Source organism: Anomaloglossus baeobatrachus, chromosome 2 (genome assembly GCF_048569485.1).
Source record: "Anomaloglossus baeobatrachus isolate aAnoBae1 chromosome 2, aAnoBae1.hap1, whole genome shotgun sequence".
Lineage (NCBI taxonomy): Eukaryota > Metazoa > Chordata > Amphibia > Anura > Aromobatidae > Anomaloglossus > Anomaloglossus baeobatrachus.
The window spans coordinates 723,308,687-723,327,283 of NC_134354.1; the positions used below are offsets into that span (position 1 = coordinate 723,308,687).

General features: G+C 44.6%; 1 protein-coding gene across 1 annotated transcript in view; it reads right to left on the minus strand.

Moving 5' to 3' along the window:
- LOC142289995 (cilia- and flagella-associated protein 337-like) overlaps positions 1 to 18,597 on the minus strand; it is a 200,453-nt gene that overhangs the window by 105,249 nt on the left and 76,607 nt on the right. Inside the window, exon 15 of the mRNA XM_075333941.1 lies at positions 10,703 to 10,854. Coding sequence (XP_075190056.1) covers positions 10,703 to 10,854 — 152 coding nt within the window. The remainder of the gene's footprint in view (positions 1 to 10,702; positions 10,855 to 18,597) is intronic.

The window sequence follows — 18,597 nt, forward strand, 5'->3', positions numbered from 1 at the left end:
AGTGGAGGCGATCCAGAAGTGGCCTAGACCCCTGACCACGAAGCAGGTTAGGGCTTTCCTGGGTATTGTGGGGTACTACAGGAGGTTTGTAAAGGATTTTGCGGGACTTACGGCCCCCTTGACGGACCTTCTCAAAGGCAAGAAGTCCGTCATGGTGCGCTGGACTCCGCAGGCCGAGGACGCCTTCCGGGCCCTGAAGGGGGTCCTGTGCGGACAGCCCGTTCTTGTCAACCCTGATTTCCGGAAGGAGTTCATAGTACAGACTGATGCCTCTGAGGTCGGCCTGGGGGCAGTGCTGTCTCAGGTGGTTCAGGGGGAGGAACACCCCGTCACCTTCTTGAGTAGGAAGCTCACCCCTCCTTAGCGGAATTATAGCATAGTGGAGAAGGAGTGCCTGGCGATTAAGTGGGCCTTGGAGTCCCTACGCTATTACCTGCTGGGACGGCAATTTCGCTTGGTGACTGATCACTCTACGCTGGTCTGGATGAGGTCCGCCAAGGAACGGAATGCCCGGGTTACCCGGTGGTTCCTTTCTCTGCAGAACTTCTGTTTTACGGTTGAACACCGGGCCGGTAGGTTGCAGGGCAACGCCGATGCCTTGTCCCGCGGCCCGTGTTTGATGGCGGGAGTTCAACCCCGCACGCTTGAACTGAGGGGGGGTATGTGAGACTGTGGCCGGGCTGGTCCATGACGGCCGGTACGTCTCGCCCCGGTTGTGCTCCCTCCATGTATAGAAGGCAACTCCACTCCAGGGTTACTCCTGTTTCCCTACAGGCTGAAGTGAGGGTTAAAAGGAAACAGGAACATGGGCGTGGGTCCCTAGTGTGTGAGGGAGTGAACACAACTCCCTGAGTATCTGCCGGAGAAACAAGTGTATGCTGTATTGGACTTGTGGTTTGTGCAATAAACCGTGTGCTGTGACCCTTGGTGCCTAGATCCCGTGTTTTCTGCTACGCAGCCGACCACGCTACCTCACAATATATATATATATATATATATATATATAACAAAAATCATACATTAACTACACAATACGTAAATTCTAGAATACCCGATGCGTCGAATCGGGCCACCTTCTAGTTCATTTATATTTACCTTACAATGTGCTGGAAAATTAGCAAAAAAATGGGGTGGAACTAGGAAAAACAGCAATTTCACCATTATTTCTTGTTTTTACGATGTTCATCTTCTAATAAGGCAAATGTGACCTGGTAACTCTGTTCTGGAGCACTACTGTTATAGTGATGTCAAATTTATATGTTTCTGTTTTACTAATTAAAAAATGTAAGTTTTTATAGATTCTATTTTGGGGTCTAATTGATTTTATTAACTCCTTCTCATTTCATTTTTTTTTTTTTCACTTTATGTGACCACTAATAGCAATTCTGCCATTTCAATTTTTTAACATATGGAATAAATATTTTGGTATTGTTTTACTTTGCTATTTACATTTTGGGAAATATAGGTGATTTATACTTTTCTATCTTTATACTTTTATGTTGTTTATATTTTTAAAACATATTTTTCACTTTTTTTATTACAGTCTATTGAATAATTAGGTTATTTTCACATGTTGACTATTTGGTGAGGTTTTTTTTACCTCTGTCTTTGTAGCCAAAACCAGAAGTGGATCAAATCAGAGGAAAAGTAGAATAGAAACACGTCACCTCTTCTGGATTTATCACCCACTCCTGGTTTTGGCTGCAAATACAGATGGAAGATACTGACCAAATACTGAATGTGTGAACATGGCCTTACTGGTCTCTTGTGGAGCCCTGCTACAGGCTGAGCTTCATAGGTGTACAAACATGGTAGATATGATAAGATAGACAATTTAACAGCATACCACAATTGCATTACAAAGGGGTGCGGGAACAAAGGCATTGGAAGCGCACTCACCCGCGTTCCTAACCTCTGTAATGCGAGTGTCACAATTATACTGTTGCGATTAAAGCTAGCTCCAATTGCAGCAGTTATTCTCGGATGAGGAGTGTAAGGGGGGCTTTGCACGTTGCGACATCGCAAGCCGATGCTGCGATGTCTCACGCGATAGTCCCTGCCCCGTCGCAGGTACGATATCGTGTGATAGCTGGCGTAGCGAAAATTATCGCTACGCCAGCTTCACATGCACTCACCTGCCCTGCGACCGTCGCTCTGGACGGCGACCCGCCTCCTTCCTAAGGGGGCGGGTCGTGCGGCGTCATAGCGACGTCACACGGCAGGCGGCCAATAACGGTGGAGGGGCGGAGATGAGCAGGATGTAAACATCCTGCCCACCTCCTTCCTTCCGCATTGTGGCCGGCGGCAGGTAGGAGATGTTCCTCGCTCCTGCGGCTTCATACACAGCGATGTGTGCTGCCGCAGGAACGAGGAACAACATCGTACCTGTCGCAGCATCGGCATTATGGAAATGTCGGAGCCTGCACCGATGATACAATAACGACGTTTTTGCGCTCGTTCATCGTATCATCTAACATTTACACAGTACGATATCGAAAGTGACGCCGGATGTGCGTCACTTTCGATTTGACCCCACCGACATCGCACGTGCGATGTCGCAACGTGCATAGCCCCCCTAAGACACAACTGGCACCCATGATGAATGGTGGATCTTGGCTCCTGACCCTGCTTTATACAGGTAAGCACAAATCTATGGTAGATATCACTAAAAGAATAAAAACAGAGGCCATTGCAGGTCACATCATGCAGCCTCAGGAGGAGATCATAGTAATCCCTCCCAATGTGCTTATTCCTAGTTTGTTTGTTTTTGGCTTCCATTTTTTCATCCCTGTCATCCAGTTGACTTAAGGGCGCTTTACACGCTACAATAAATCTTACGATGTGTCGGCGGGGTCACGTCGTGTTACGTCACCGCCGGAGTCTGCTCCAGCGACTTCTGCTCCAATCGCCAGTCGACGCCGTGTTCCTGCCGTGGATGGTGCTGGTGATGGGAGAGGAGTCGATGCCAGCAGCACCGGTGGGCGCAGGCTCCGATCATCCACTGGGCTGGGTTATCTTGGGATCTGCAGTACCGCTGGCTGACTGTAGGTGGCGGGTGTCTCCCAGCTGAAGTACCATCATTCAGCTACAGCTAATGGGAAGACACCACACCCTTCTTATTCCCCCTCCTGTCTGCTGACCTCTGCCAGAGATAGTTCTGATTCTGGCTCATGTGCTGTTTGTTTTGTGATTCCTGTGTGCTGACTTGCTTGTTGTTGACTACCCTTCTGCCTGCTGTTTTGTACCTCACTGCCCAACCCGGATCTGACCACTGCTACGTTTTCTGTTTACGCCTTTGCCTGCCGATTCTGTCCCTGTTCTGCTGTTCCTGGTTTGACCCTGCCTGACGACTACTCTCATCGGACTGCAGCCTTCCACGGGTAGAGATCTCCAGGGCCCTGAGTAATTCCTAATCCCTGTATAGGGGTTAAAGGGTTTCAGGGTTCTGGGGTCCTGCTTGGTGAGGGGCTTCCCTCTAGTCTGTCCATTACATCCTACCTGAGTCTGTTGATCCAGGCAGGTGTTACACCTCGTAAGTGACGCACATCCTGCATCATAAGTATGATTGTAGCGTGTAAAACCTCCATGCAATTGCGATTGAACGAAAATCCGTTCATCGCATGCACGTCGTTCATTCCTCAAAAATTGATCGTGCAGTTGTGCAATGTTCCCGAGGCAGCACACATCGCAGTGTGTGACACCCCGGGAACATTGCACGACAGCTTATACCGTCCGCGGCTCCCGCCGACAATGCAGAAGGAAGGAGGTGGGCGGGATGTTTACGTCCCGCTCATCTCCGCCCCTCCGCTTCTATTGGCCGGCTGCCGCGTGACGTCGTTGTGACGCTGAACGTCCCTCCCACTCTAGGAAGTGGATGTTCGCTGCCCACAGCGAGGTCGTATGGACGGGTAAGTACGTGTGACAGCTTTTAATCGATTGTGCGGCACGGTAAAAAAAATTGAACGTGCCGCACATACGATGGGGGCGGGTCACATCGCATACGATATCGTATGCGAAATTGAAAGGTGTAAAGCAGGCTTTAACTTTTCAAATTTTACATTGAAATAGCCATGTGAAAACTTGCTTTTTGTGGGATAAGTTGCAGTCTTTAAAGGCAATCTATCACTAGGATCAACCCTCACAGGCCGACTATATGGACATGCAGGTCATAGGAAATTAAATAAAGTGAGATCTTGATATTTGTGATCTGATGCCTTATTCCAGAGAAAGCCACATTTTACTATTATGTAAATGAGCTGTTAAGATCTAGGGTCTGGACATAGATCTCCATGAGAATTTGCCTTCCAAGCCTATTTTAAATTAAAGGGGGGGGGGCTTTACCTGTGTGAGACATGTAATAACTGACAGTCTGTTCTTGTCACGATGACTATGGGATGGCAGAAAACCAGAGATTCTAGGCTGTTGCTTGAACTAGGGGACCTTATGCTATTCCTAACCTCAAAGATGATGGAGAGTACTGAGTCTCCTTCCTGGCCCTGCTCCTGACCAGTCCTGATCTCTTTCCTCTTCCCCCTCCCTCCAGGAAGGGATGGGATCAGAGTATGATGAAATCCACAGATAAAGACAGACAGGGGGAAACCAAAACTCCATCACACAGCAAGCACACACAAAGGTAAAGACAATAAAAGGTTCAGGAAAAAAACAAGAGCCGGAAGGAAGCCATAAAACAGGGGTAAACTGCAAACCACACAAAGCAATAAGCACAACGTTCACCACAACATGTGATTAAAAGAGCAAGCAGACCATCAGAGATTAAATCAAGCTAGCCTGCTTATGAATGAGCACAAAGCAGTTAAACGCCCAAGTCTGCCTGTGTTGATCCCAGACACTGGAGAAACCTTTGGGAGGAGTGTCAGAATCTGCAATCTGAACAGTACTCGACAGTGCCATGACAGTTGGCGAAGTTTCTGCAAAACTCTGTGTGACAGCTCTCCTAATCACAAACAGCTCTGCAGTGAGATCAGAACAAACACAGTACAGCAAAAGTGAACTTTCATTCAAAACACATTTGCAGCAGCAGTTATCCTCTCTTAGCGCTGTCAGCTCTTTTGCAGAGCTGTGCCTGATTATAACCAATGCAGTACAGCAGAGTTGAAAATTACTTCATTACAAACATAGCAAACAAACAGTTGTCTCCTCACAGTGCTGTCAGTTCTGCTGTACTATTCTTCACCCCCACACTTATTACCTGTGAGACAGAAGCTGAAGCACTGAGAGAACAACTGTAGCTGCAAATAGGTTTGTAATGGGACAAAGGTCATTTCTGCTGCATTGTGTTACTTCTGATTACACTGCAGTGCTCACGTCTTAAACTGGTAATGCCCCCTTTCAGTTAAAAAGCTCTGGAGGTAGATTCCCAGGGTCATCTGTGTCCGGCCCATAGATCTTAACAGTTCCTTTACATATTAAGAGAAACATGGATTTCTCAGGAATAAGACATTATATCACAGATATCAAGGTATCATTTTATTCAGCATCCTATGACCTACATGCCGGGTTGTACACAGACTGTAGAACACGAGATTCTGACAGAACTGCATGTATGTGTGAATTTGAAGGCATATCTGTTTCCGAGGCTCGCCGAGAACTGATCTCCAAGGAGGATGCCGAGTTTCAGAGCCTTTGAGGAGTCTAAAGCCAGCTTTACACCTTACAATTAGGTGTGCGATCTCGTATGCGATGTGACACGCCCAGGTTGCATATGCGATTGAATGAGATTGAACGTAGGTCGTTCATTTGCTGTCACACGAGCGTTAGTAGTCTATGTTAAATTGATCAATTTTGTGTGCGATCCTTTAGATCATGTGTTCTGTGACGTATGCATTGGGCACCCTTTTTTTTTTTTTTTATTTATTGACTTGCCAAGCGTGTGTAATGTGTAGGGATGCGTTTTTACTATGTCATCTGCCATTCAGCTCTGCTACATGGCCGCTGACAGCAGACACAGACAGCCATGTAGCAGAGCTGAATGGCAGATGACGGCAGACACAGACAGAGCCGCACAGTCAGAATGAACTCGGGTGAACTTCACCCGACTTCATTGTCATGCTGCGGCTCTGTCTGTGTCGCGTCCTGATTAGCGGTCACCTGTGAAGGGCTCACCGGTGACCACTAATCCCCCGAGTGACTGAAGTTAGCAGCCCTCTCTCATACTCACCGATCCCCGATCTCCGGCTCTGCACGGCGTTCACACTGCTCCGGCGGCTTTTACTGTTTTGAAAAAGCCGGCCGCCCATTAAACAATCTCGTATTCCCTGCTTTCCCCGCCCACCAGCGCCTATGATTGGTTACAGTGAGACACGCCCCCACGCTGAGTGACAGGTGTCACACTGCACCCAATCACAGCAGCCGGTGGGCGTGTCTATACTGTGCAGTGAAATAAATAATTAAATAATTAAAAAAAACAGCGTGCGGTCCCCCCCAATTTTAAAACCAGCCAGATAAAGCCATACGGCTGAAGGCTGGTATTCTCAGGATGGGGAGCTCCACGTTATGGGGAGCCCCCCAGCCTAACAATATCAGCCAACAGCCGCCCAGAATTGCCGCATACATTAGATGCGACAGTTCTGGGACTGTACCCGGCTCTTCCCGATTTGCCCTGGTGCGTTGGCAAATCGGGGTAATAAGGAGTTATTGGCAGCCCATAGCTGCCAATAAGTCCTAGATTAATCATGTCAGGCGTCTATGAGACACCTTCCATGACTAATCTGTAAATTACAGTAAATAAACACACACACACATGAAAAAATCCTTTATTATAAATAAAAAACACAAACATATACCCTAATATACAGCTAATGAAGACAGCCGTGCGATCAGCGGTGGCCGCGGGTAACCTCAGTGACAGCTCAGCTGATCGCGCTACTCACCGCCGCTCCTCTCACCTCCACGCAGCAACTGAGGTGAGTAGTGCGATCAGCTGAGCTGTCACTGAGGTTACCCGCGGCCACCGCTGCATCCACCGCTGCATCCAGTGACAGCGGGTAACCTCAGTGACAGCTCAGCTGATCACGCGGCTCTCTTCATTAGCTGTGTGGAGGTGACCGGAGCGGCTGTGTCTGCTGCAGCTCCGGTCACCTCCATGCAGCAGCGCTGGATGCGACGCTGCATCATCCTGGATTACGCCGGACAAGGAGGGCTTTTTGGGGCTGATTAAAGTGGTTAACCAGGGTATATGTTTGTGTTTTTTATTTCTAATAAAGGATTTTTCGGGTGTGTGTGTTTATTTACTGTAATTTACAGATTAATCATGGAGGGTGTCTCATAGACGCCTGACATGATTAATCTAGGATTTAGTGGCAGCTATGGGCTGCCAATAACTCCTTATTACCCCGATTTGCCAACGCACCAGGGTAAATCGGGAAGAGCCGGGTACAGCCCCAGAACTGTCGCATCTAATGTATGCGGCAATTCTGGGCGGCTGTTGGCTGATATTGTAAGGCTGGGGGGCTCCCCATAACGTGGAGCTCCCCATCCTGAGAATACCAGCCTTCAGCCGTATGGCTTTATCTGGCTGGTTTTAAAATTGGGGGGGACCGCACGCTGTTTTTTTTAATTATTTAATTATTTATTTCACTGCACAGTATAGACACGCCCACCGGCTGCTGTGATTGGGTGCAGTGTGACACCTGTCACTCAGCGTGGGGGCGTGTCTCACTGTAACCAATCATAGGCGCCGGTGGGCGGGGAAAGCAGGGAATACGAGATTGTTTAATGGGCGGCCGGCTTTTTCAAAACAGTAAAAGCCGCCGGAGCAGTGTGAACGCCGTGCAGCGCCGGGGATCGGTGAGTATGAGAGAGGGGGTAAGAGGGATAGACTGACATGGACAGAGAGAGAGGGACAGAGGTAGTGACAGAGATTAGTGAATGACAGACATTGTGAGGCGCTTCAGAACGCAGCTTTTCAGCTGCGCTCTGAAGCGGACCTTTTTTAAGCTGCGGTGCAGAGCGCACACCTGCGCACATAGCATCAGACATCAAAATCGTATGAGGGATGTCACACGTTTCAATTGACTAGGTTCATACAACAAAACGTCCAATGTATGAGGAATAAACGACGTGTATGCGATCACCGTATTTTCGTTCAATCTTGATCGCACGTAGGTGTCACACGCAAATACGTCACGAACGATGCAGGATGTGCGTCACTTACAACTTGACCCCGACGACGGATTGAAAGATTTATTGAATCGTGTAAAGCAGGCATAAGAGTGGGTGGTCCAGCCTAATTGTCCTAGTACCAAATCTTGGTGGTGAAAGGAGATTCTGCAACCACTATCAGACACTGAATGAGTTCTCCAAGTATGGCGCGTATCTGAGATCTCGTGTTGATGAGCTGATCGAGACGTTTGGGCCGGCGTGGTACTGTATATTACCACCTTGGACCTAACAAAAGGATATTTGCAAATCTCCATGTCACAAGATCCTAAGGAGAAAACATCCTTCTCTATGCCTCACGGGTGCTTACAATACACTAGGATGTCATTCGGGTTGGAGGGAGAATGTAACGCCTGCCTGGAGCCACAGACTCAGACTGGCCATTAAGGGAGACTAGAGGAAAGCTGCTCACAAAGTAGGAGCCAGAGAACTCTGCAACCCTTTAACCCCTATACAGGGATTTGGAATTACACAGAGCCCCAGAGATCACCACCTGTGGTAAGCTGTAGTCTGTGGTAGTCAGGCAGGGTCAAAATCCAGGAGATGCAATACAGGAACAGCTTCGGCAGGCAAGGGGTAATGAGGAAACAAAGCAGAGGTCAAATCTGGGACTGGCAGCAAGGTACAAAAACAACAGGCAGGTGGGTAGTTAGAAAACAAGCAGAGGTCAGCGCACAGGAATTACTATACAAACAGAACAGGAACCAGGAATACAGAACTATCTCTGGCGGTGGTCAGCAGACAGGAGGGGGAATAAGAAGGGTGTGGTGTCTTCCAATTGGTTGTAGCTGAATGATGGTAACTTCAGCTAGAAGAAACGCCACCTACAGTCAGCCAGTGGTACTGCAGATTCCATGGAAACCCAGCCCAGTGGATGAGCGGATCCTGCGCCCACCAGCGCCGCTGGCATTGACTCCTCTTCCGTCACCAGCACTATCCACGGCAGGAACACAGCGTCGCCTGGTGATTGAAGGAGAAGTCGATGGAGCGGACTCCGGAGAAAGACGTAACAGAGCTCTGGTCAACTTTCAGAGGGTCATAGACCAGATCCTGGCTACACATAAGAGTTACACAGCGGCCTTTCTAGATGATATCATAATCTTCAGTCCGGATTGGGGAAGTCATCTGAGAAAGGTCTAGGTGATGTTCGATGCTTTCAGGAAGGCGGGATTTTCTATAAATCCAAAGAAATGTGCCATAGGGAAAGAGGAGGCCAAGTACCTTTCAATATATTTTAGGTAGAGGTGAAATCAAGCCCCAAATCAAGAAGGATGACACAATCCAGAACGGGCCGAGACCAGTCTTGAAGAAACAGGTTAGGGCCTGTCTTGGAATCATGGAGTACTACAGAAGGTTCATTCCATGACTGCCACACCCCTGACCGACCTTCTTAAGGGTACGAAGTCAGCTATGGCCAAGTGGACTTCTGAGGCAGAGACGGATTTTGAAGAGTTGAATGGCCCTATGCAAACAGCTGGTCTTGTGGGGCACCCAACTTCAAGAAAGAATCTGTGATGCAGACGGACGCTTCAGAGGTTGGTTTATTAGCGGGTCAATAGAGAAGAACACCTAGTATCCTGAGTAGGAAGCTGTCGGCCTGTGAGAAAAACTATTTGATTGTAGAACATGAGTGCTTGGCTATCTGGTGGGCAGTTGACACATTACGGTTTTAGGTCGAAAGTTTAGGTTTGTTTTGGACCATGCCACGCTCAGGTGGATGAGGGAAAAGAAAGGGAAGAATGCCCACATTACCTATTGGTTCTTAGCCCTTGAAGATTTCAGCTTCCATGCAGAACATAGACCTGGGAAACTGCGTGGTATTGCAGATGTGCTATCAAGACTCTGGTAGTGGAAGGTGCCAAGCTCCACAACTATAGGCACAGGGGGAAGGTATGTAAGATGACTGCTGGACACTTCGTAAATAGGCGGTATGTATCACAGAGGTGGTTAACCTCTGTGATGTATGCCCAGATGCAAGCTGTAGTACATCTACTACTAAAAAAGTTATCAGGGCACGTCAGGGTCGGGTTTTTCAAACAGCTGGACAGGTTTGGCTGCTCACATGCCTCCACCCTTGGAAGTGGTACATAATATAAAATGGAGACCAGTAGCCTGACAGATGGTCTGTGTGTGGAAGTTTTTTTTACTTTCTGTTTATCACTTTGTGCCGACAAAGGTTGTTTTTATTTCCATTTTACTGGAGCGGTTTACGAGGATGGAATAAACCTGCTGGACTTAGATCAAACTGTTTGTGTGTTTGCCTCAAATCCACAAACGAGCGAGTCAGAACTGTACAACTTGTATTGTAATGTATAGGACGTTTTCCAAGTGGAAAATGCCAGACGAATGGAGATGTCACTTGATTTAACCATTTGGCATTTTTAGAAACCTGAAATACTTAAAAGCTGTTCAATATCCTGAATATATGTACTGTGAGTCGTCTTGATATAGAAATACATATGATCATTCTTTAAACTGTTTTCTGTTAGTTTTTTCTCTATATCCCATCATTTTTGTCTCTTACTTCAGTTTCACCTGCAGAAGGGCGATAGAATCGGTGGTCACACAGAGAGCTTTGATTTCTGGGATATAAAGGCATGCGGTGAGCTCTCCCCTTATCCCACTGGATTTTGAGCATGCTGTGAATAGACACGTCTGACTCTGGATATCCCATATCTGAAACACAGAGGAATTTCATCACATACACTAAATACACAGGCAAATCTCTACATTGGGTTAACATTACTATTAGAGTCATAGAGACCCCATTAAAATGACTGGCTAGAAGAATCGTAGTCATAAAGAATAGTTGATTAAAACTTCATGAGGGGAATTCTAGTCCACTGTCACTTCAGTATGATAATATATATAAATATGATATACCATCTAATATATAAAGCTATATGTGTGTGTGTGTGTATGTATGTATGTATGTGTGTGTATGTCCGGGATTGGCATCTGCACCGTCGCAGCTACAGCCACAAAATTTTGCACACTCACACGTCTGGTCCCGAGAGCGTCATAGGCTATGTTGTGAGGTGAAATTTTAACCCCGCACGTTCCAATTTTCCAATCAATTTTGCCCCTATGTACATAATGGAGAAAAAGTGAAACGAAAAGTGTATCCACACCATCGCATTCACAATCATGACATTTTGCACAGACACCTCATGAGACCCAGGGAACGTCGTAGACTATGTTTTGACAGGAAAATTTAAACCCGCGCTTTACAGTTACTCTCCAAAAAACATGCCTCCATTAAAGTAAATGGAGCCTGGAACTACAGGTTATTAGTAGGAGCTGTGAGTGGTTGCTATAGGAACAAAAGACATTCATAGTATAAGAAGCTTATATGTGAGGTAATAAGATGTTGGTGGGGAGATGGATAGAGGGAGACAGAGAGAGACAGACAGGGACAGACAGAGAGACAAACAGTGAAAGAGACAGAAAGAGACAGATGGGGAAAGAGACAGATGGGGAAAGAGACAAACAGACATGCAGACAGGGACAGAGACAGGCAGACAGGGAAGGAGGAGACAGCCAGAGAGACAGACAAATATAGATGTTGAAAGACACAGACCTTGATAGAACACAGACGGGAAAAGAGACAGAGAAATAGAGACAGACAAGAAAAGAGACAGACAGGAAAAGACACAAAGAGACGGGGAGACAGACAGCGAAAGAGACAGACGGGGAAAGAGACAGACGGGGAAAGAGACAGACCTGGAAAGAGACAGACCTGGAAAGAGACAGACCTAGAAAGAGACAGACCTAGAAAGAGACAGACGGAGCACATTACTTGGCCAATTTAGTTAAATCTGGGTGGAATATCTGTGGTGTGTGTGTGTGTGTGTGTGTGTGTGTGTGTGTGTGTGTGTGTCCGGGATTGGCATCTGCATCATTGCAGCTACAGCCACAAAATTTTGCACACTCACACGTCTGGACCCCGAGAGCATCATAGGCTATGTTGTGTGGCAAAATTTTAACCCTGCACATTCCAATTTACCAATCAATTTTGCCTTTATCTACATAATGGGGAAAAAGTGAAACGAAAAGTGTATCCGCACCGTCGCATTTACAATCACAAAATTTTGCACAGACACCTCATGTGACCCAGGGAAAGTCATAGACTATGTTTTGACAGGAAAATTTAACCCTGCGTTTTACAGTTTCTCTCCAAAAACATGCCTCCATTAAAGTAAATGGAGCCTGGAACTACAGGTTATTAGTAGGAGCTGTGATTGGTTGCTATAGGAACCAAAGACATTCATAGTTTAAGAAGCTTATGTGTGAGGTAATAAGATGTTGGTGGGGAGACGGATAGAGAAAGACAGAGAGAGACAGACAGGGAAATAGACAGACAGAAACAAACGGTGAAAGAGACAGACAGAGAGAAACGGTGAAAAAGACAGAGACAAACGGGGAAAGAGACAGACAGAGACAGACCTGGAAAGAGACAGACCTGGAAAGAGACAGACCTGGAAAGAGACAGACCTGGAAAGAGACAGACCTGGAAAGAGACAGACGGGGAAAGAGACAGACGGAGCACATTACTTGGCCAATTTAGTTAAATCTGTGTGGAATATCTGTGGTGTTGAAACATATGTTGTGAAATGCTTCTATAAGCTTATTTTTTGTCTTTTAATAATTACATTTCTATCTATTTGTTTTGTGGTGTTTATGTGCAGATAAAATTTTTGGTAATACATTCTATTTTGTTAACAGCAGTCATTAACCCGGGCGAAGCCGGGTAGCACAGCTAGTATAATGTAAAATTGTACGTAATTCATAGTCACCAACGCGGCATAATTGTTGATAAGTAGATGTATTTTGTTTGAAGAGAACTCATGATCGGAGCATTCTTACATTAAGAAACTGGTATAGTGAGATAGTATGAAAGTAAATAAGCTCGTAATTGCAATTGACTTGCTTTTCATATCTACAGTCTTTCTCTTGTTATGAGACTTTATCATTCCTTGTTTACAGCTTGTTTCCAAGGAGACCGACCACCAGAACCTGGCTGTGTATGCATACCTCCCAACATTTAAGGAAAGTAAAGCGGGACAAACTCTGTGGCACGCACTGCCCCAAATTTTGACCACCCCCTAGCCACACCCATTTGGCAGTAAGGCTATGTGTGCACGTTGCATTTTTTCATGCGTTTACGCAGCGTTTTAAACTGCAGAGTAAACGCATGCATTCTTCGTCTACAGCAAAGTCTATGAGAATTTAGCCAATTCCATGGGCACGTTGCGTTTCAAAACGCAGCGTTTTGCATGCCAAATTTTTTACAAAATCAATGCGTTCTAAAAAGCAACATGTCACTTCTTTTGTGCATTTTGGATGCTTTTCCCACTCTGTCTATGGGAGAGCAAGCATCCAGAACGCCTCCATTCTGCATTCAAAATACATCCAAAACGCAGCGTTTTGGTTGTGTTTTGAAATGCACATGTAGTGACAAAACGCTGCAGAGTATTTGTCACGGCAGAATGCAATGTGCGCACATACCCTAAGGGTCATTCAGAAGATGCCCTGGACTGTTCATTCATTCATAGGAGCCAGAATTTTCTTATATTTTCTTATATTCTGTGTGCAGAATTATTAGGCAAGTTGTATTTTAGAGTAATTTTTTTTATTATTGATCAACAACTATGTTCTCAATCAATCAAAAAGACTCATAAATATCAAAGCTTAATATTTTTGGAAGTTGGAGTGGTTTTTTTTTTAGATTTGGCTATCTTAGGAGGATATTTATTTGTGCAGGTAACTATTACTGTGCAGAAGTATTAGGCAACTTAATAAAAAACAAATACATTCCCATCTCACTTGTTTATTTTCACCAGTTAAACCAATATAACTGTACAAAATTTAGAAATAAACATTTCTGACATGCAAAAACAAAATCCCCAAAAATTAGTGACCAATATAGCCACCTTTCTTTATGATGACACTCAACAGCCTACCATCCATAGATTCTGTCAGTTCCTTGATCTGTTTACGATCAACATTACATGCAGCAGCCACCACAGCCTTCAGACACTGTTCCGAGAGGTGTACCGTTTTCCCTCCCTGTAGATCTTACATTTTATGAGGGACCACAGGTTCTCTATGAGGTTCAGATCAGGTGAACAAGGGGGCCATGTCATTATTTTTCATCTTTTAGACCTTTACTGGCCAACCACGCTGTGGAGTAGTTGGATGCATGTGATGGAGCATTGTCCTGCATGAAAATCATGTTTTTCTTGAACAATACCGACTTCTTCCTGTACCATTGCTTGTAGAAGTTGTCTAGCAGAAACTGGCAGTAGGTCTGGGAGTTGAGCTTCACTCCATCCTCAACCCAAAAAGGTTCCCAAGTTCACCTTTGATGATACCAGCCCATACCAGTACCCCACCTCCACCTTGCTGGCATCTGAGTCGGAGTGGAGCTCTCTGCCCTTTACTGATCCAGCCTCTGGCCCATCCATCTGGCCTATTAAGAGTCACTATCATTTCATCAGTCCATAAAACCTATGAAAAATCATTCTTAAGATATTTCTTGGCCCAGTCTTGGCCCAATCTTATGTTTCTTGTTCAAAGGTGTTCGTTTTTCAGCCTTCCTTACCTTGGCCATGTCCCTATGGCACACCTTGTGCTTTTTGATACTCCAGTAACGTTGCAGCTCTGAAATATGGCCAAACTGGTGGCAAATGGCATCTTGGCAGCTTCACGCTTGATTTTCCTCAATTCATGGGCAGTTATTTTGTGCCTTTTTTGCCCAACACGCTTCTTGTGACCCTGTAGGCTATTTGCCATGAAACGCTTGATTGTTCGGTTATCATGCTTCAAAATTTTGCCAATTTCAAGACTGCTGCATCCCTCTGCAAGACATCTCACAATTTTGGACTTTTCAGAGCCAGTCAAATCTCTCTTCTGACCCATTTTGCCAAAGGAAAGGAAGTTGCCTAATAATGAAGCACACGTTATATAGGGTGTTGATGTCATTACACCACACCCCTCCTCATTACAGAGATGCACATCACCTGATTTACTTAATTAGTAGTTGGCTCTCTAGCCTATATAGCTTGGAGTAGAACAAAATACTCATTTGCCTAATAATTCTGCACACAGTGTATGACATGTTGCTTATTTGTGCCTATAAGGCCGTATTCACATGTTGCATAAATTCTGTGTTATTTTTGGTTTCTGCCACTTGTGCACCAAACTACACAATAACAATCTTCTCTGGTTATTCCACTTTTGCTGCATTTTTTTATGCCTTTTCTCCATTATTTAATTTGTTTTTGGTTGTGAATCTGCTTTCTTAAGTGTTTTTATTGTACAGAGAAGCTTTTTCCTGCATTTTTTTAAGCTCCACATAGAAAACTCTAGATTAAAAAAAGCACCAAAACTGCAGAGTTCAGCGGCGTCTTCTCATGGAATCACATCCACTTTAGACAATTGAACACAGCAGAATATACGTGTAAAAAAAGAGGCAGAAAAAAATGCAGCTTTTACACTACATGTGAACATGGACTAAATATCCAAGCAAAGTGGATGTGACGTCATGAAATCTCCACCCCTGGTGTATCTAAAAACACCGCTGAACTGTGCAGTTTTGGTGGGTTTTTTTCTTTATAAGCTTCAAGATTCACATCTGTAACAAACATGTATCAAATAAGGGGAACAATGCATAAAAAATTCTGCAAACATGCAATAATCAGAGAAGATTGTTATTGTGTTGTGTGGTGTGGTGCGGACACCTGCAGAAAAAAATCCACCATTTACGCTACGTGTGAACACGGCCTTAGCAATAAATTTTTTATGGGGTTCAATAAAGAAAAATAATAAATTGCTCCATTTTTTATGCAATTTACTGATCCCAATAAATAACCTTATCACTGTGTTGTTTGGGTCGTTATGATTACAGGGACACCAAATATGTCCATGCTATTTGTTCATTTGTGATATTTTATAAAAAAAAAATATTTTATAAAAAAGAGTGCAATTAAAATTACATTATTCTAATTTGCTAATTATTTTTAGTAATTTTATTAGAAGGAAAAATAAATCTCTTTTCCTCTCCCTCTAGAGTACAGGACAGAGACGCTGCTCTGTAAAATGGATCTCTATGTCCTGTGTAATCTGCTGTGTAAGAGGCTGCATTGTAGGTTCATCTATATAAAATCCTTCCTCTGCCATCATCATTCCTTATGGCTCAGCAGCTAGGACAGCTAAGGGCTGCTGGACACATGTTTGAAAGTTGCTGGTTTGAATCTGAGGGGAAGAAAATGTTTTTATATATATCTGTATTTTTTTTCTCATTTCTTTATAGTAGTTTTATGGGAGCAAATGAATCTGACTCTTTTCTTCACCTGCATAGAGATGCAGTATCTATCTATCTATCTACCATGTATCTATCATCTATATATCATGTATATCTATTATCTATCTATCTCTATCTATCTATGTATCTATTTTCTATCATCTAGCTCTATCTATATTTATTATCTATCTATCATCTATATATATATATATCTACATCTATTAACTATCTATATCTATCATGTATCTATCTATATCTATCTCTCTATCATGTATCTATCATCTATCTATTATCTATATCTATATCTATCTATCTATCTATATAAATAATCTGCTTCTGTTTTTTCTCCCTGCAATACAGGTCAAGATTATCAAATCTTCCAAATATGTTTGATAGAGGCAGTAGCTCAATGGTAGTGCTTCCTATGGACAATGAGTTCACGAGTTTAAGTCCTGGTCCTGGTAAACCAGAACAGATGAGAATTTAATTTATGCACTGACCTGAGTTCATTTATTCACTGCCCTGAGGGAAGGAGCCGGGACAAAAGCTGTGATCAGCAGGAGAGAGCCCTCAAATCGGGACAGTCCCATTTAAACCGGGATGGTTGGGAGGTATGAGTATGCACAATAGCTACATTCCAGGCTAAGGAGTTAACTCCTGAGATCCAAGTCACCTCTTTGCAACCTATTTATTTCTACATAGCAGTTGGCTGCTCACCTCCTCCTTCCTTTCATCATCTGACCTGAAGTTGTCATCAGTCCTGCAAAATCACAAGCCCCCTCCTTGCCCCGCACCTGTCCACTCTTCCAGACCAGCACTTCTTATCACTGCTCTCACTTTCACTATGCATGTGCTTGTTCAAAGTTCTTATTGTCTCTATATGCAAATCAAATTAAGTGATACCATAGTAACAAGTCCCTACCAAACCTGAGTGTGTCATAATACATGATTAATTCAATAGAAAGCCATGGACCACAACTGTCACTGAAGAAGGAGTACCCTCCCCCCAACAACAGGAAGTGAAGAAACTGTAGGGCTGTGAACTGCTGAACACACATGTTCACATGAAGACACATTTTAATGTTTTATTTACTATAATTGTCAAACCAAAATGTTATTTCTTTGGAGGTCTTTATTTTCTGTAGGAAGCAGTATGCCTTGAGCATCATCCTTTCTCATGGGCAGGTTGTTGTTGGTACAGTAGAGACCTGCAGACAGATCTGTTTTGGGGGTGTAGGGGTCATCATACTATATGTGAGGGGTGTCAGAGAGCTGGGGGGTATCATACTGTGTGTGGGGGCTAACATACTTTGTGTGGGAATCATCATATTGTGTTTGGGGAGAGACTGTGGAACTACATATTGTGTGTGGAGATCTGTGGGGGCCATCATACTGTGTGTGGGGGAATGTTTGAGACATCATACATGCTGTGTGGGGAACACTTTAGGGTCATCTCTTTGTTGGAGGTATTACACTGTGTTGGTAAGTTGTGTGAGGCATTATACTGTCTTGGGAGTTGCTGTGTGGCCGTTATACTATGTGTGAGTCTGTGTGGGTCATCATATTGTGTGGTGGTCTGTGAGGGCCATCATGGTGTGTGTATGGGAACCATGGGGACATCATAGTATGTTGGGGCACTTTAAGGTCATCACTTTGTTGGAGGCATTACACTGTGTTGGTGAGTTGTATGAGACCTCATACTGTGTTAAAGGTTGCTGTGTGGCCCTTATAGTATGTGTGGGTCATCATATTGTGTGGTAGGCTGTAGGGGGCCAGCATGCTGTATGTATGGGAACTATGGGGACGTCATAGTGTGTTGGGGCACTCTAGAATCATCTCTTTGTTGGAGGTATTAAACTTTATTAGTGAGCTGTATGAGACATTATACTGTGTGGTGGGCTATGGGGGCCATCATGGTGTGTGTGTGTGTGTGTGTGTGTGTGTGTGTGTGTGTGTGCATGCACTATGGGGACATCTTACTGTGTTGGGGCACTTTAGGGACATTATGCTGTGGGAGGGATATTGATATGGGGGTTCCATAATATCTATGTACACGATGGATAGCAATATATGCAAGATTCACTTCTACATATAGGCAAAGTTGATTTGGAAAT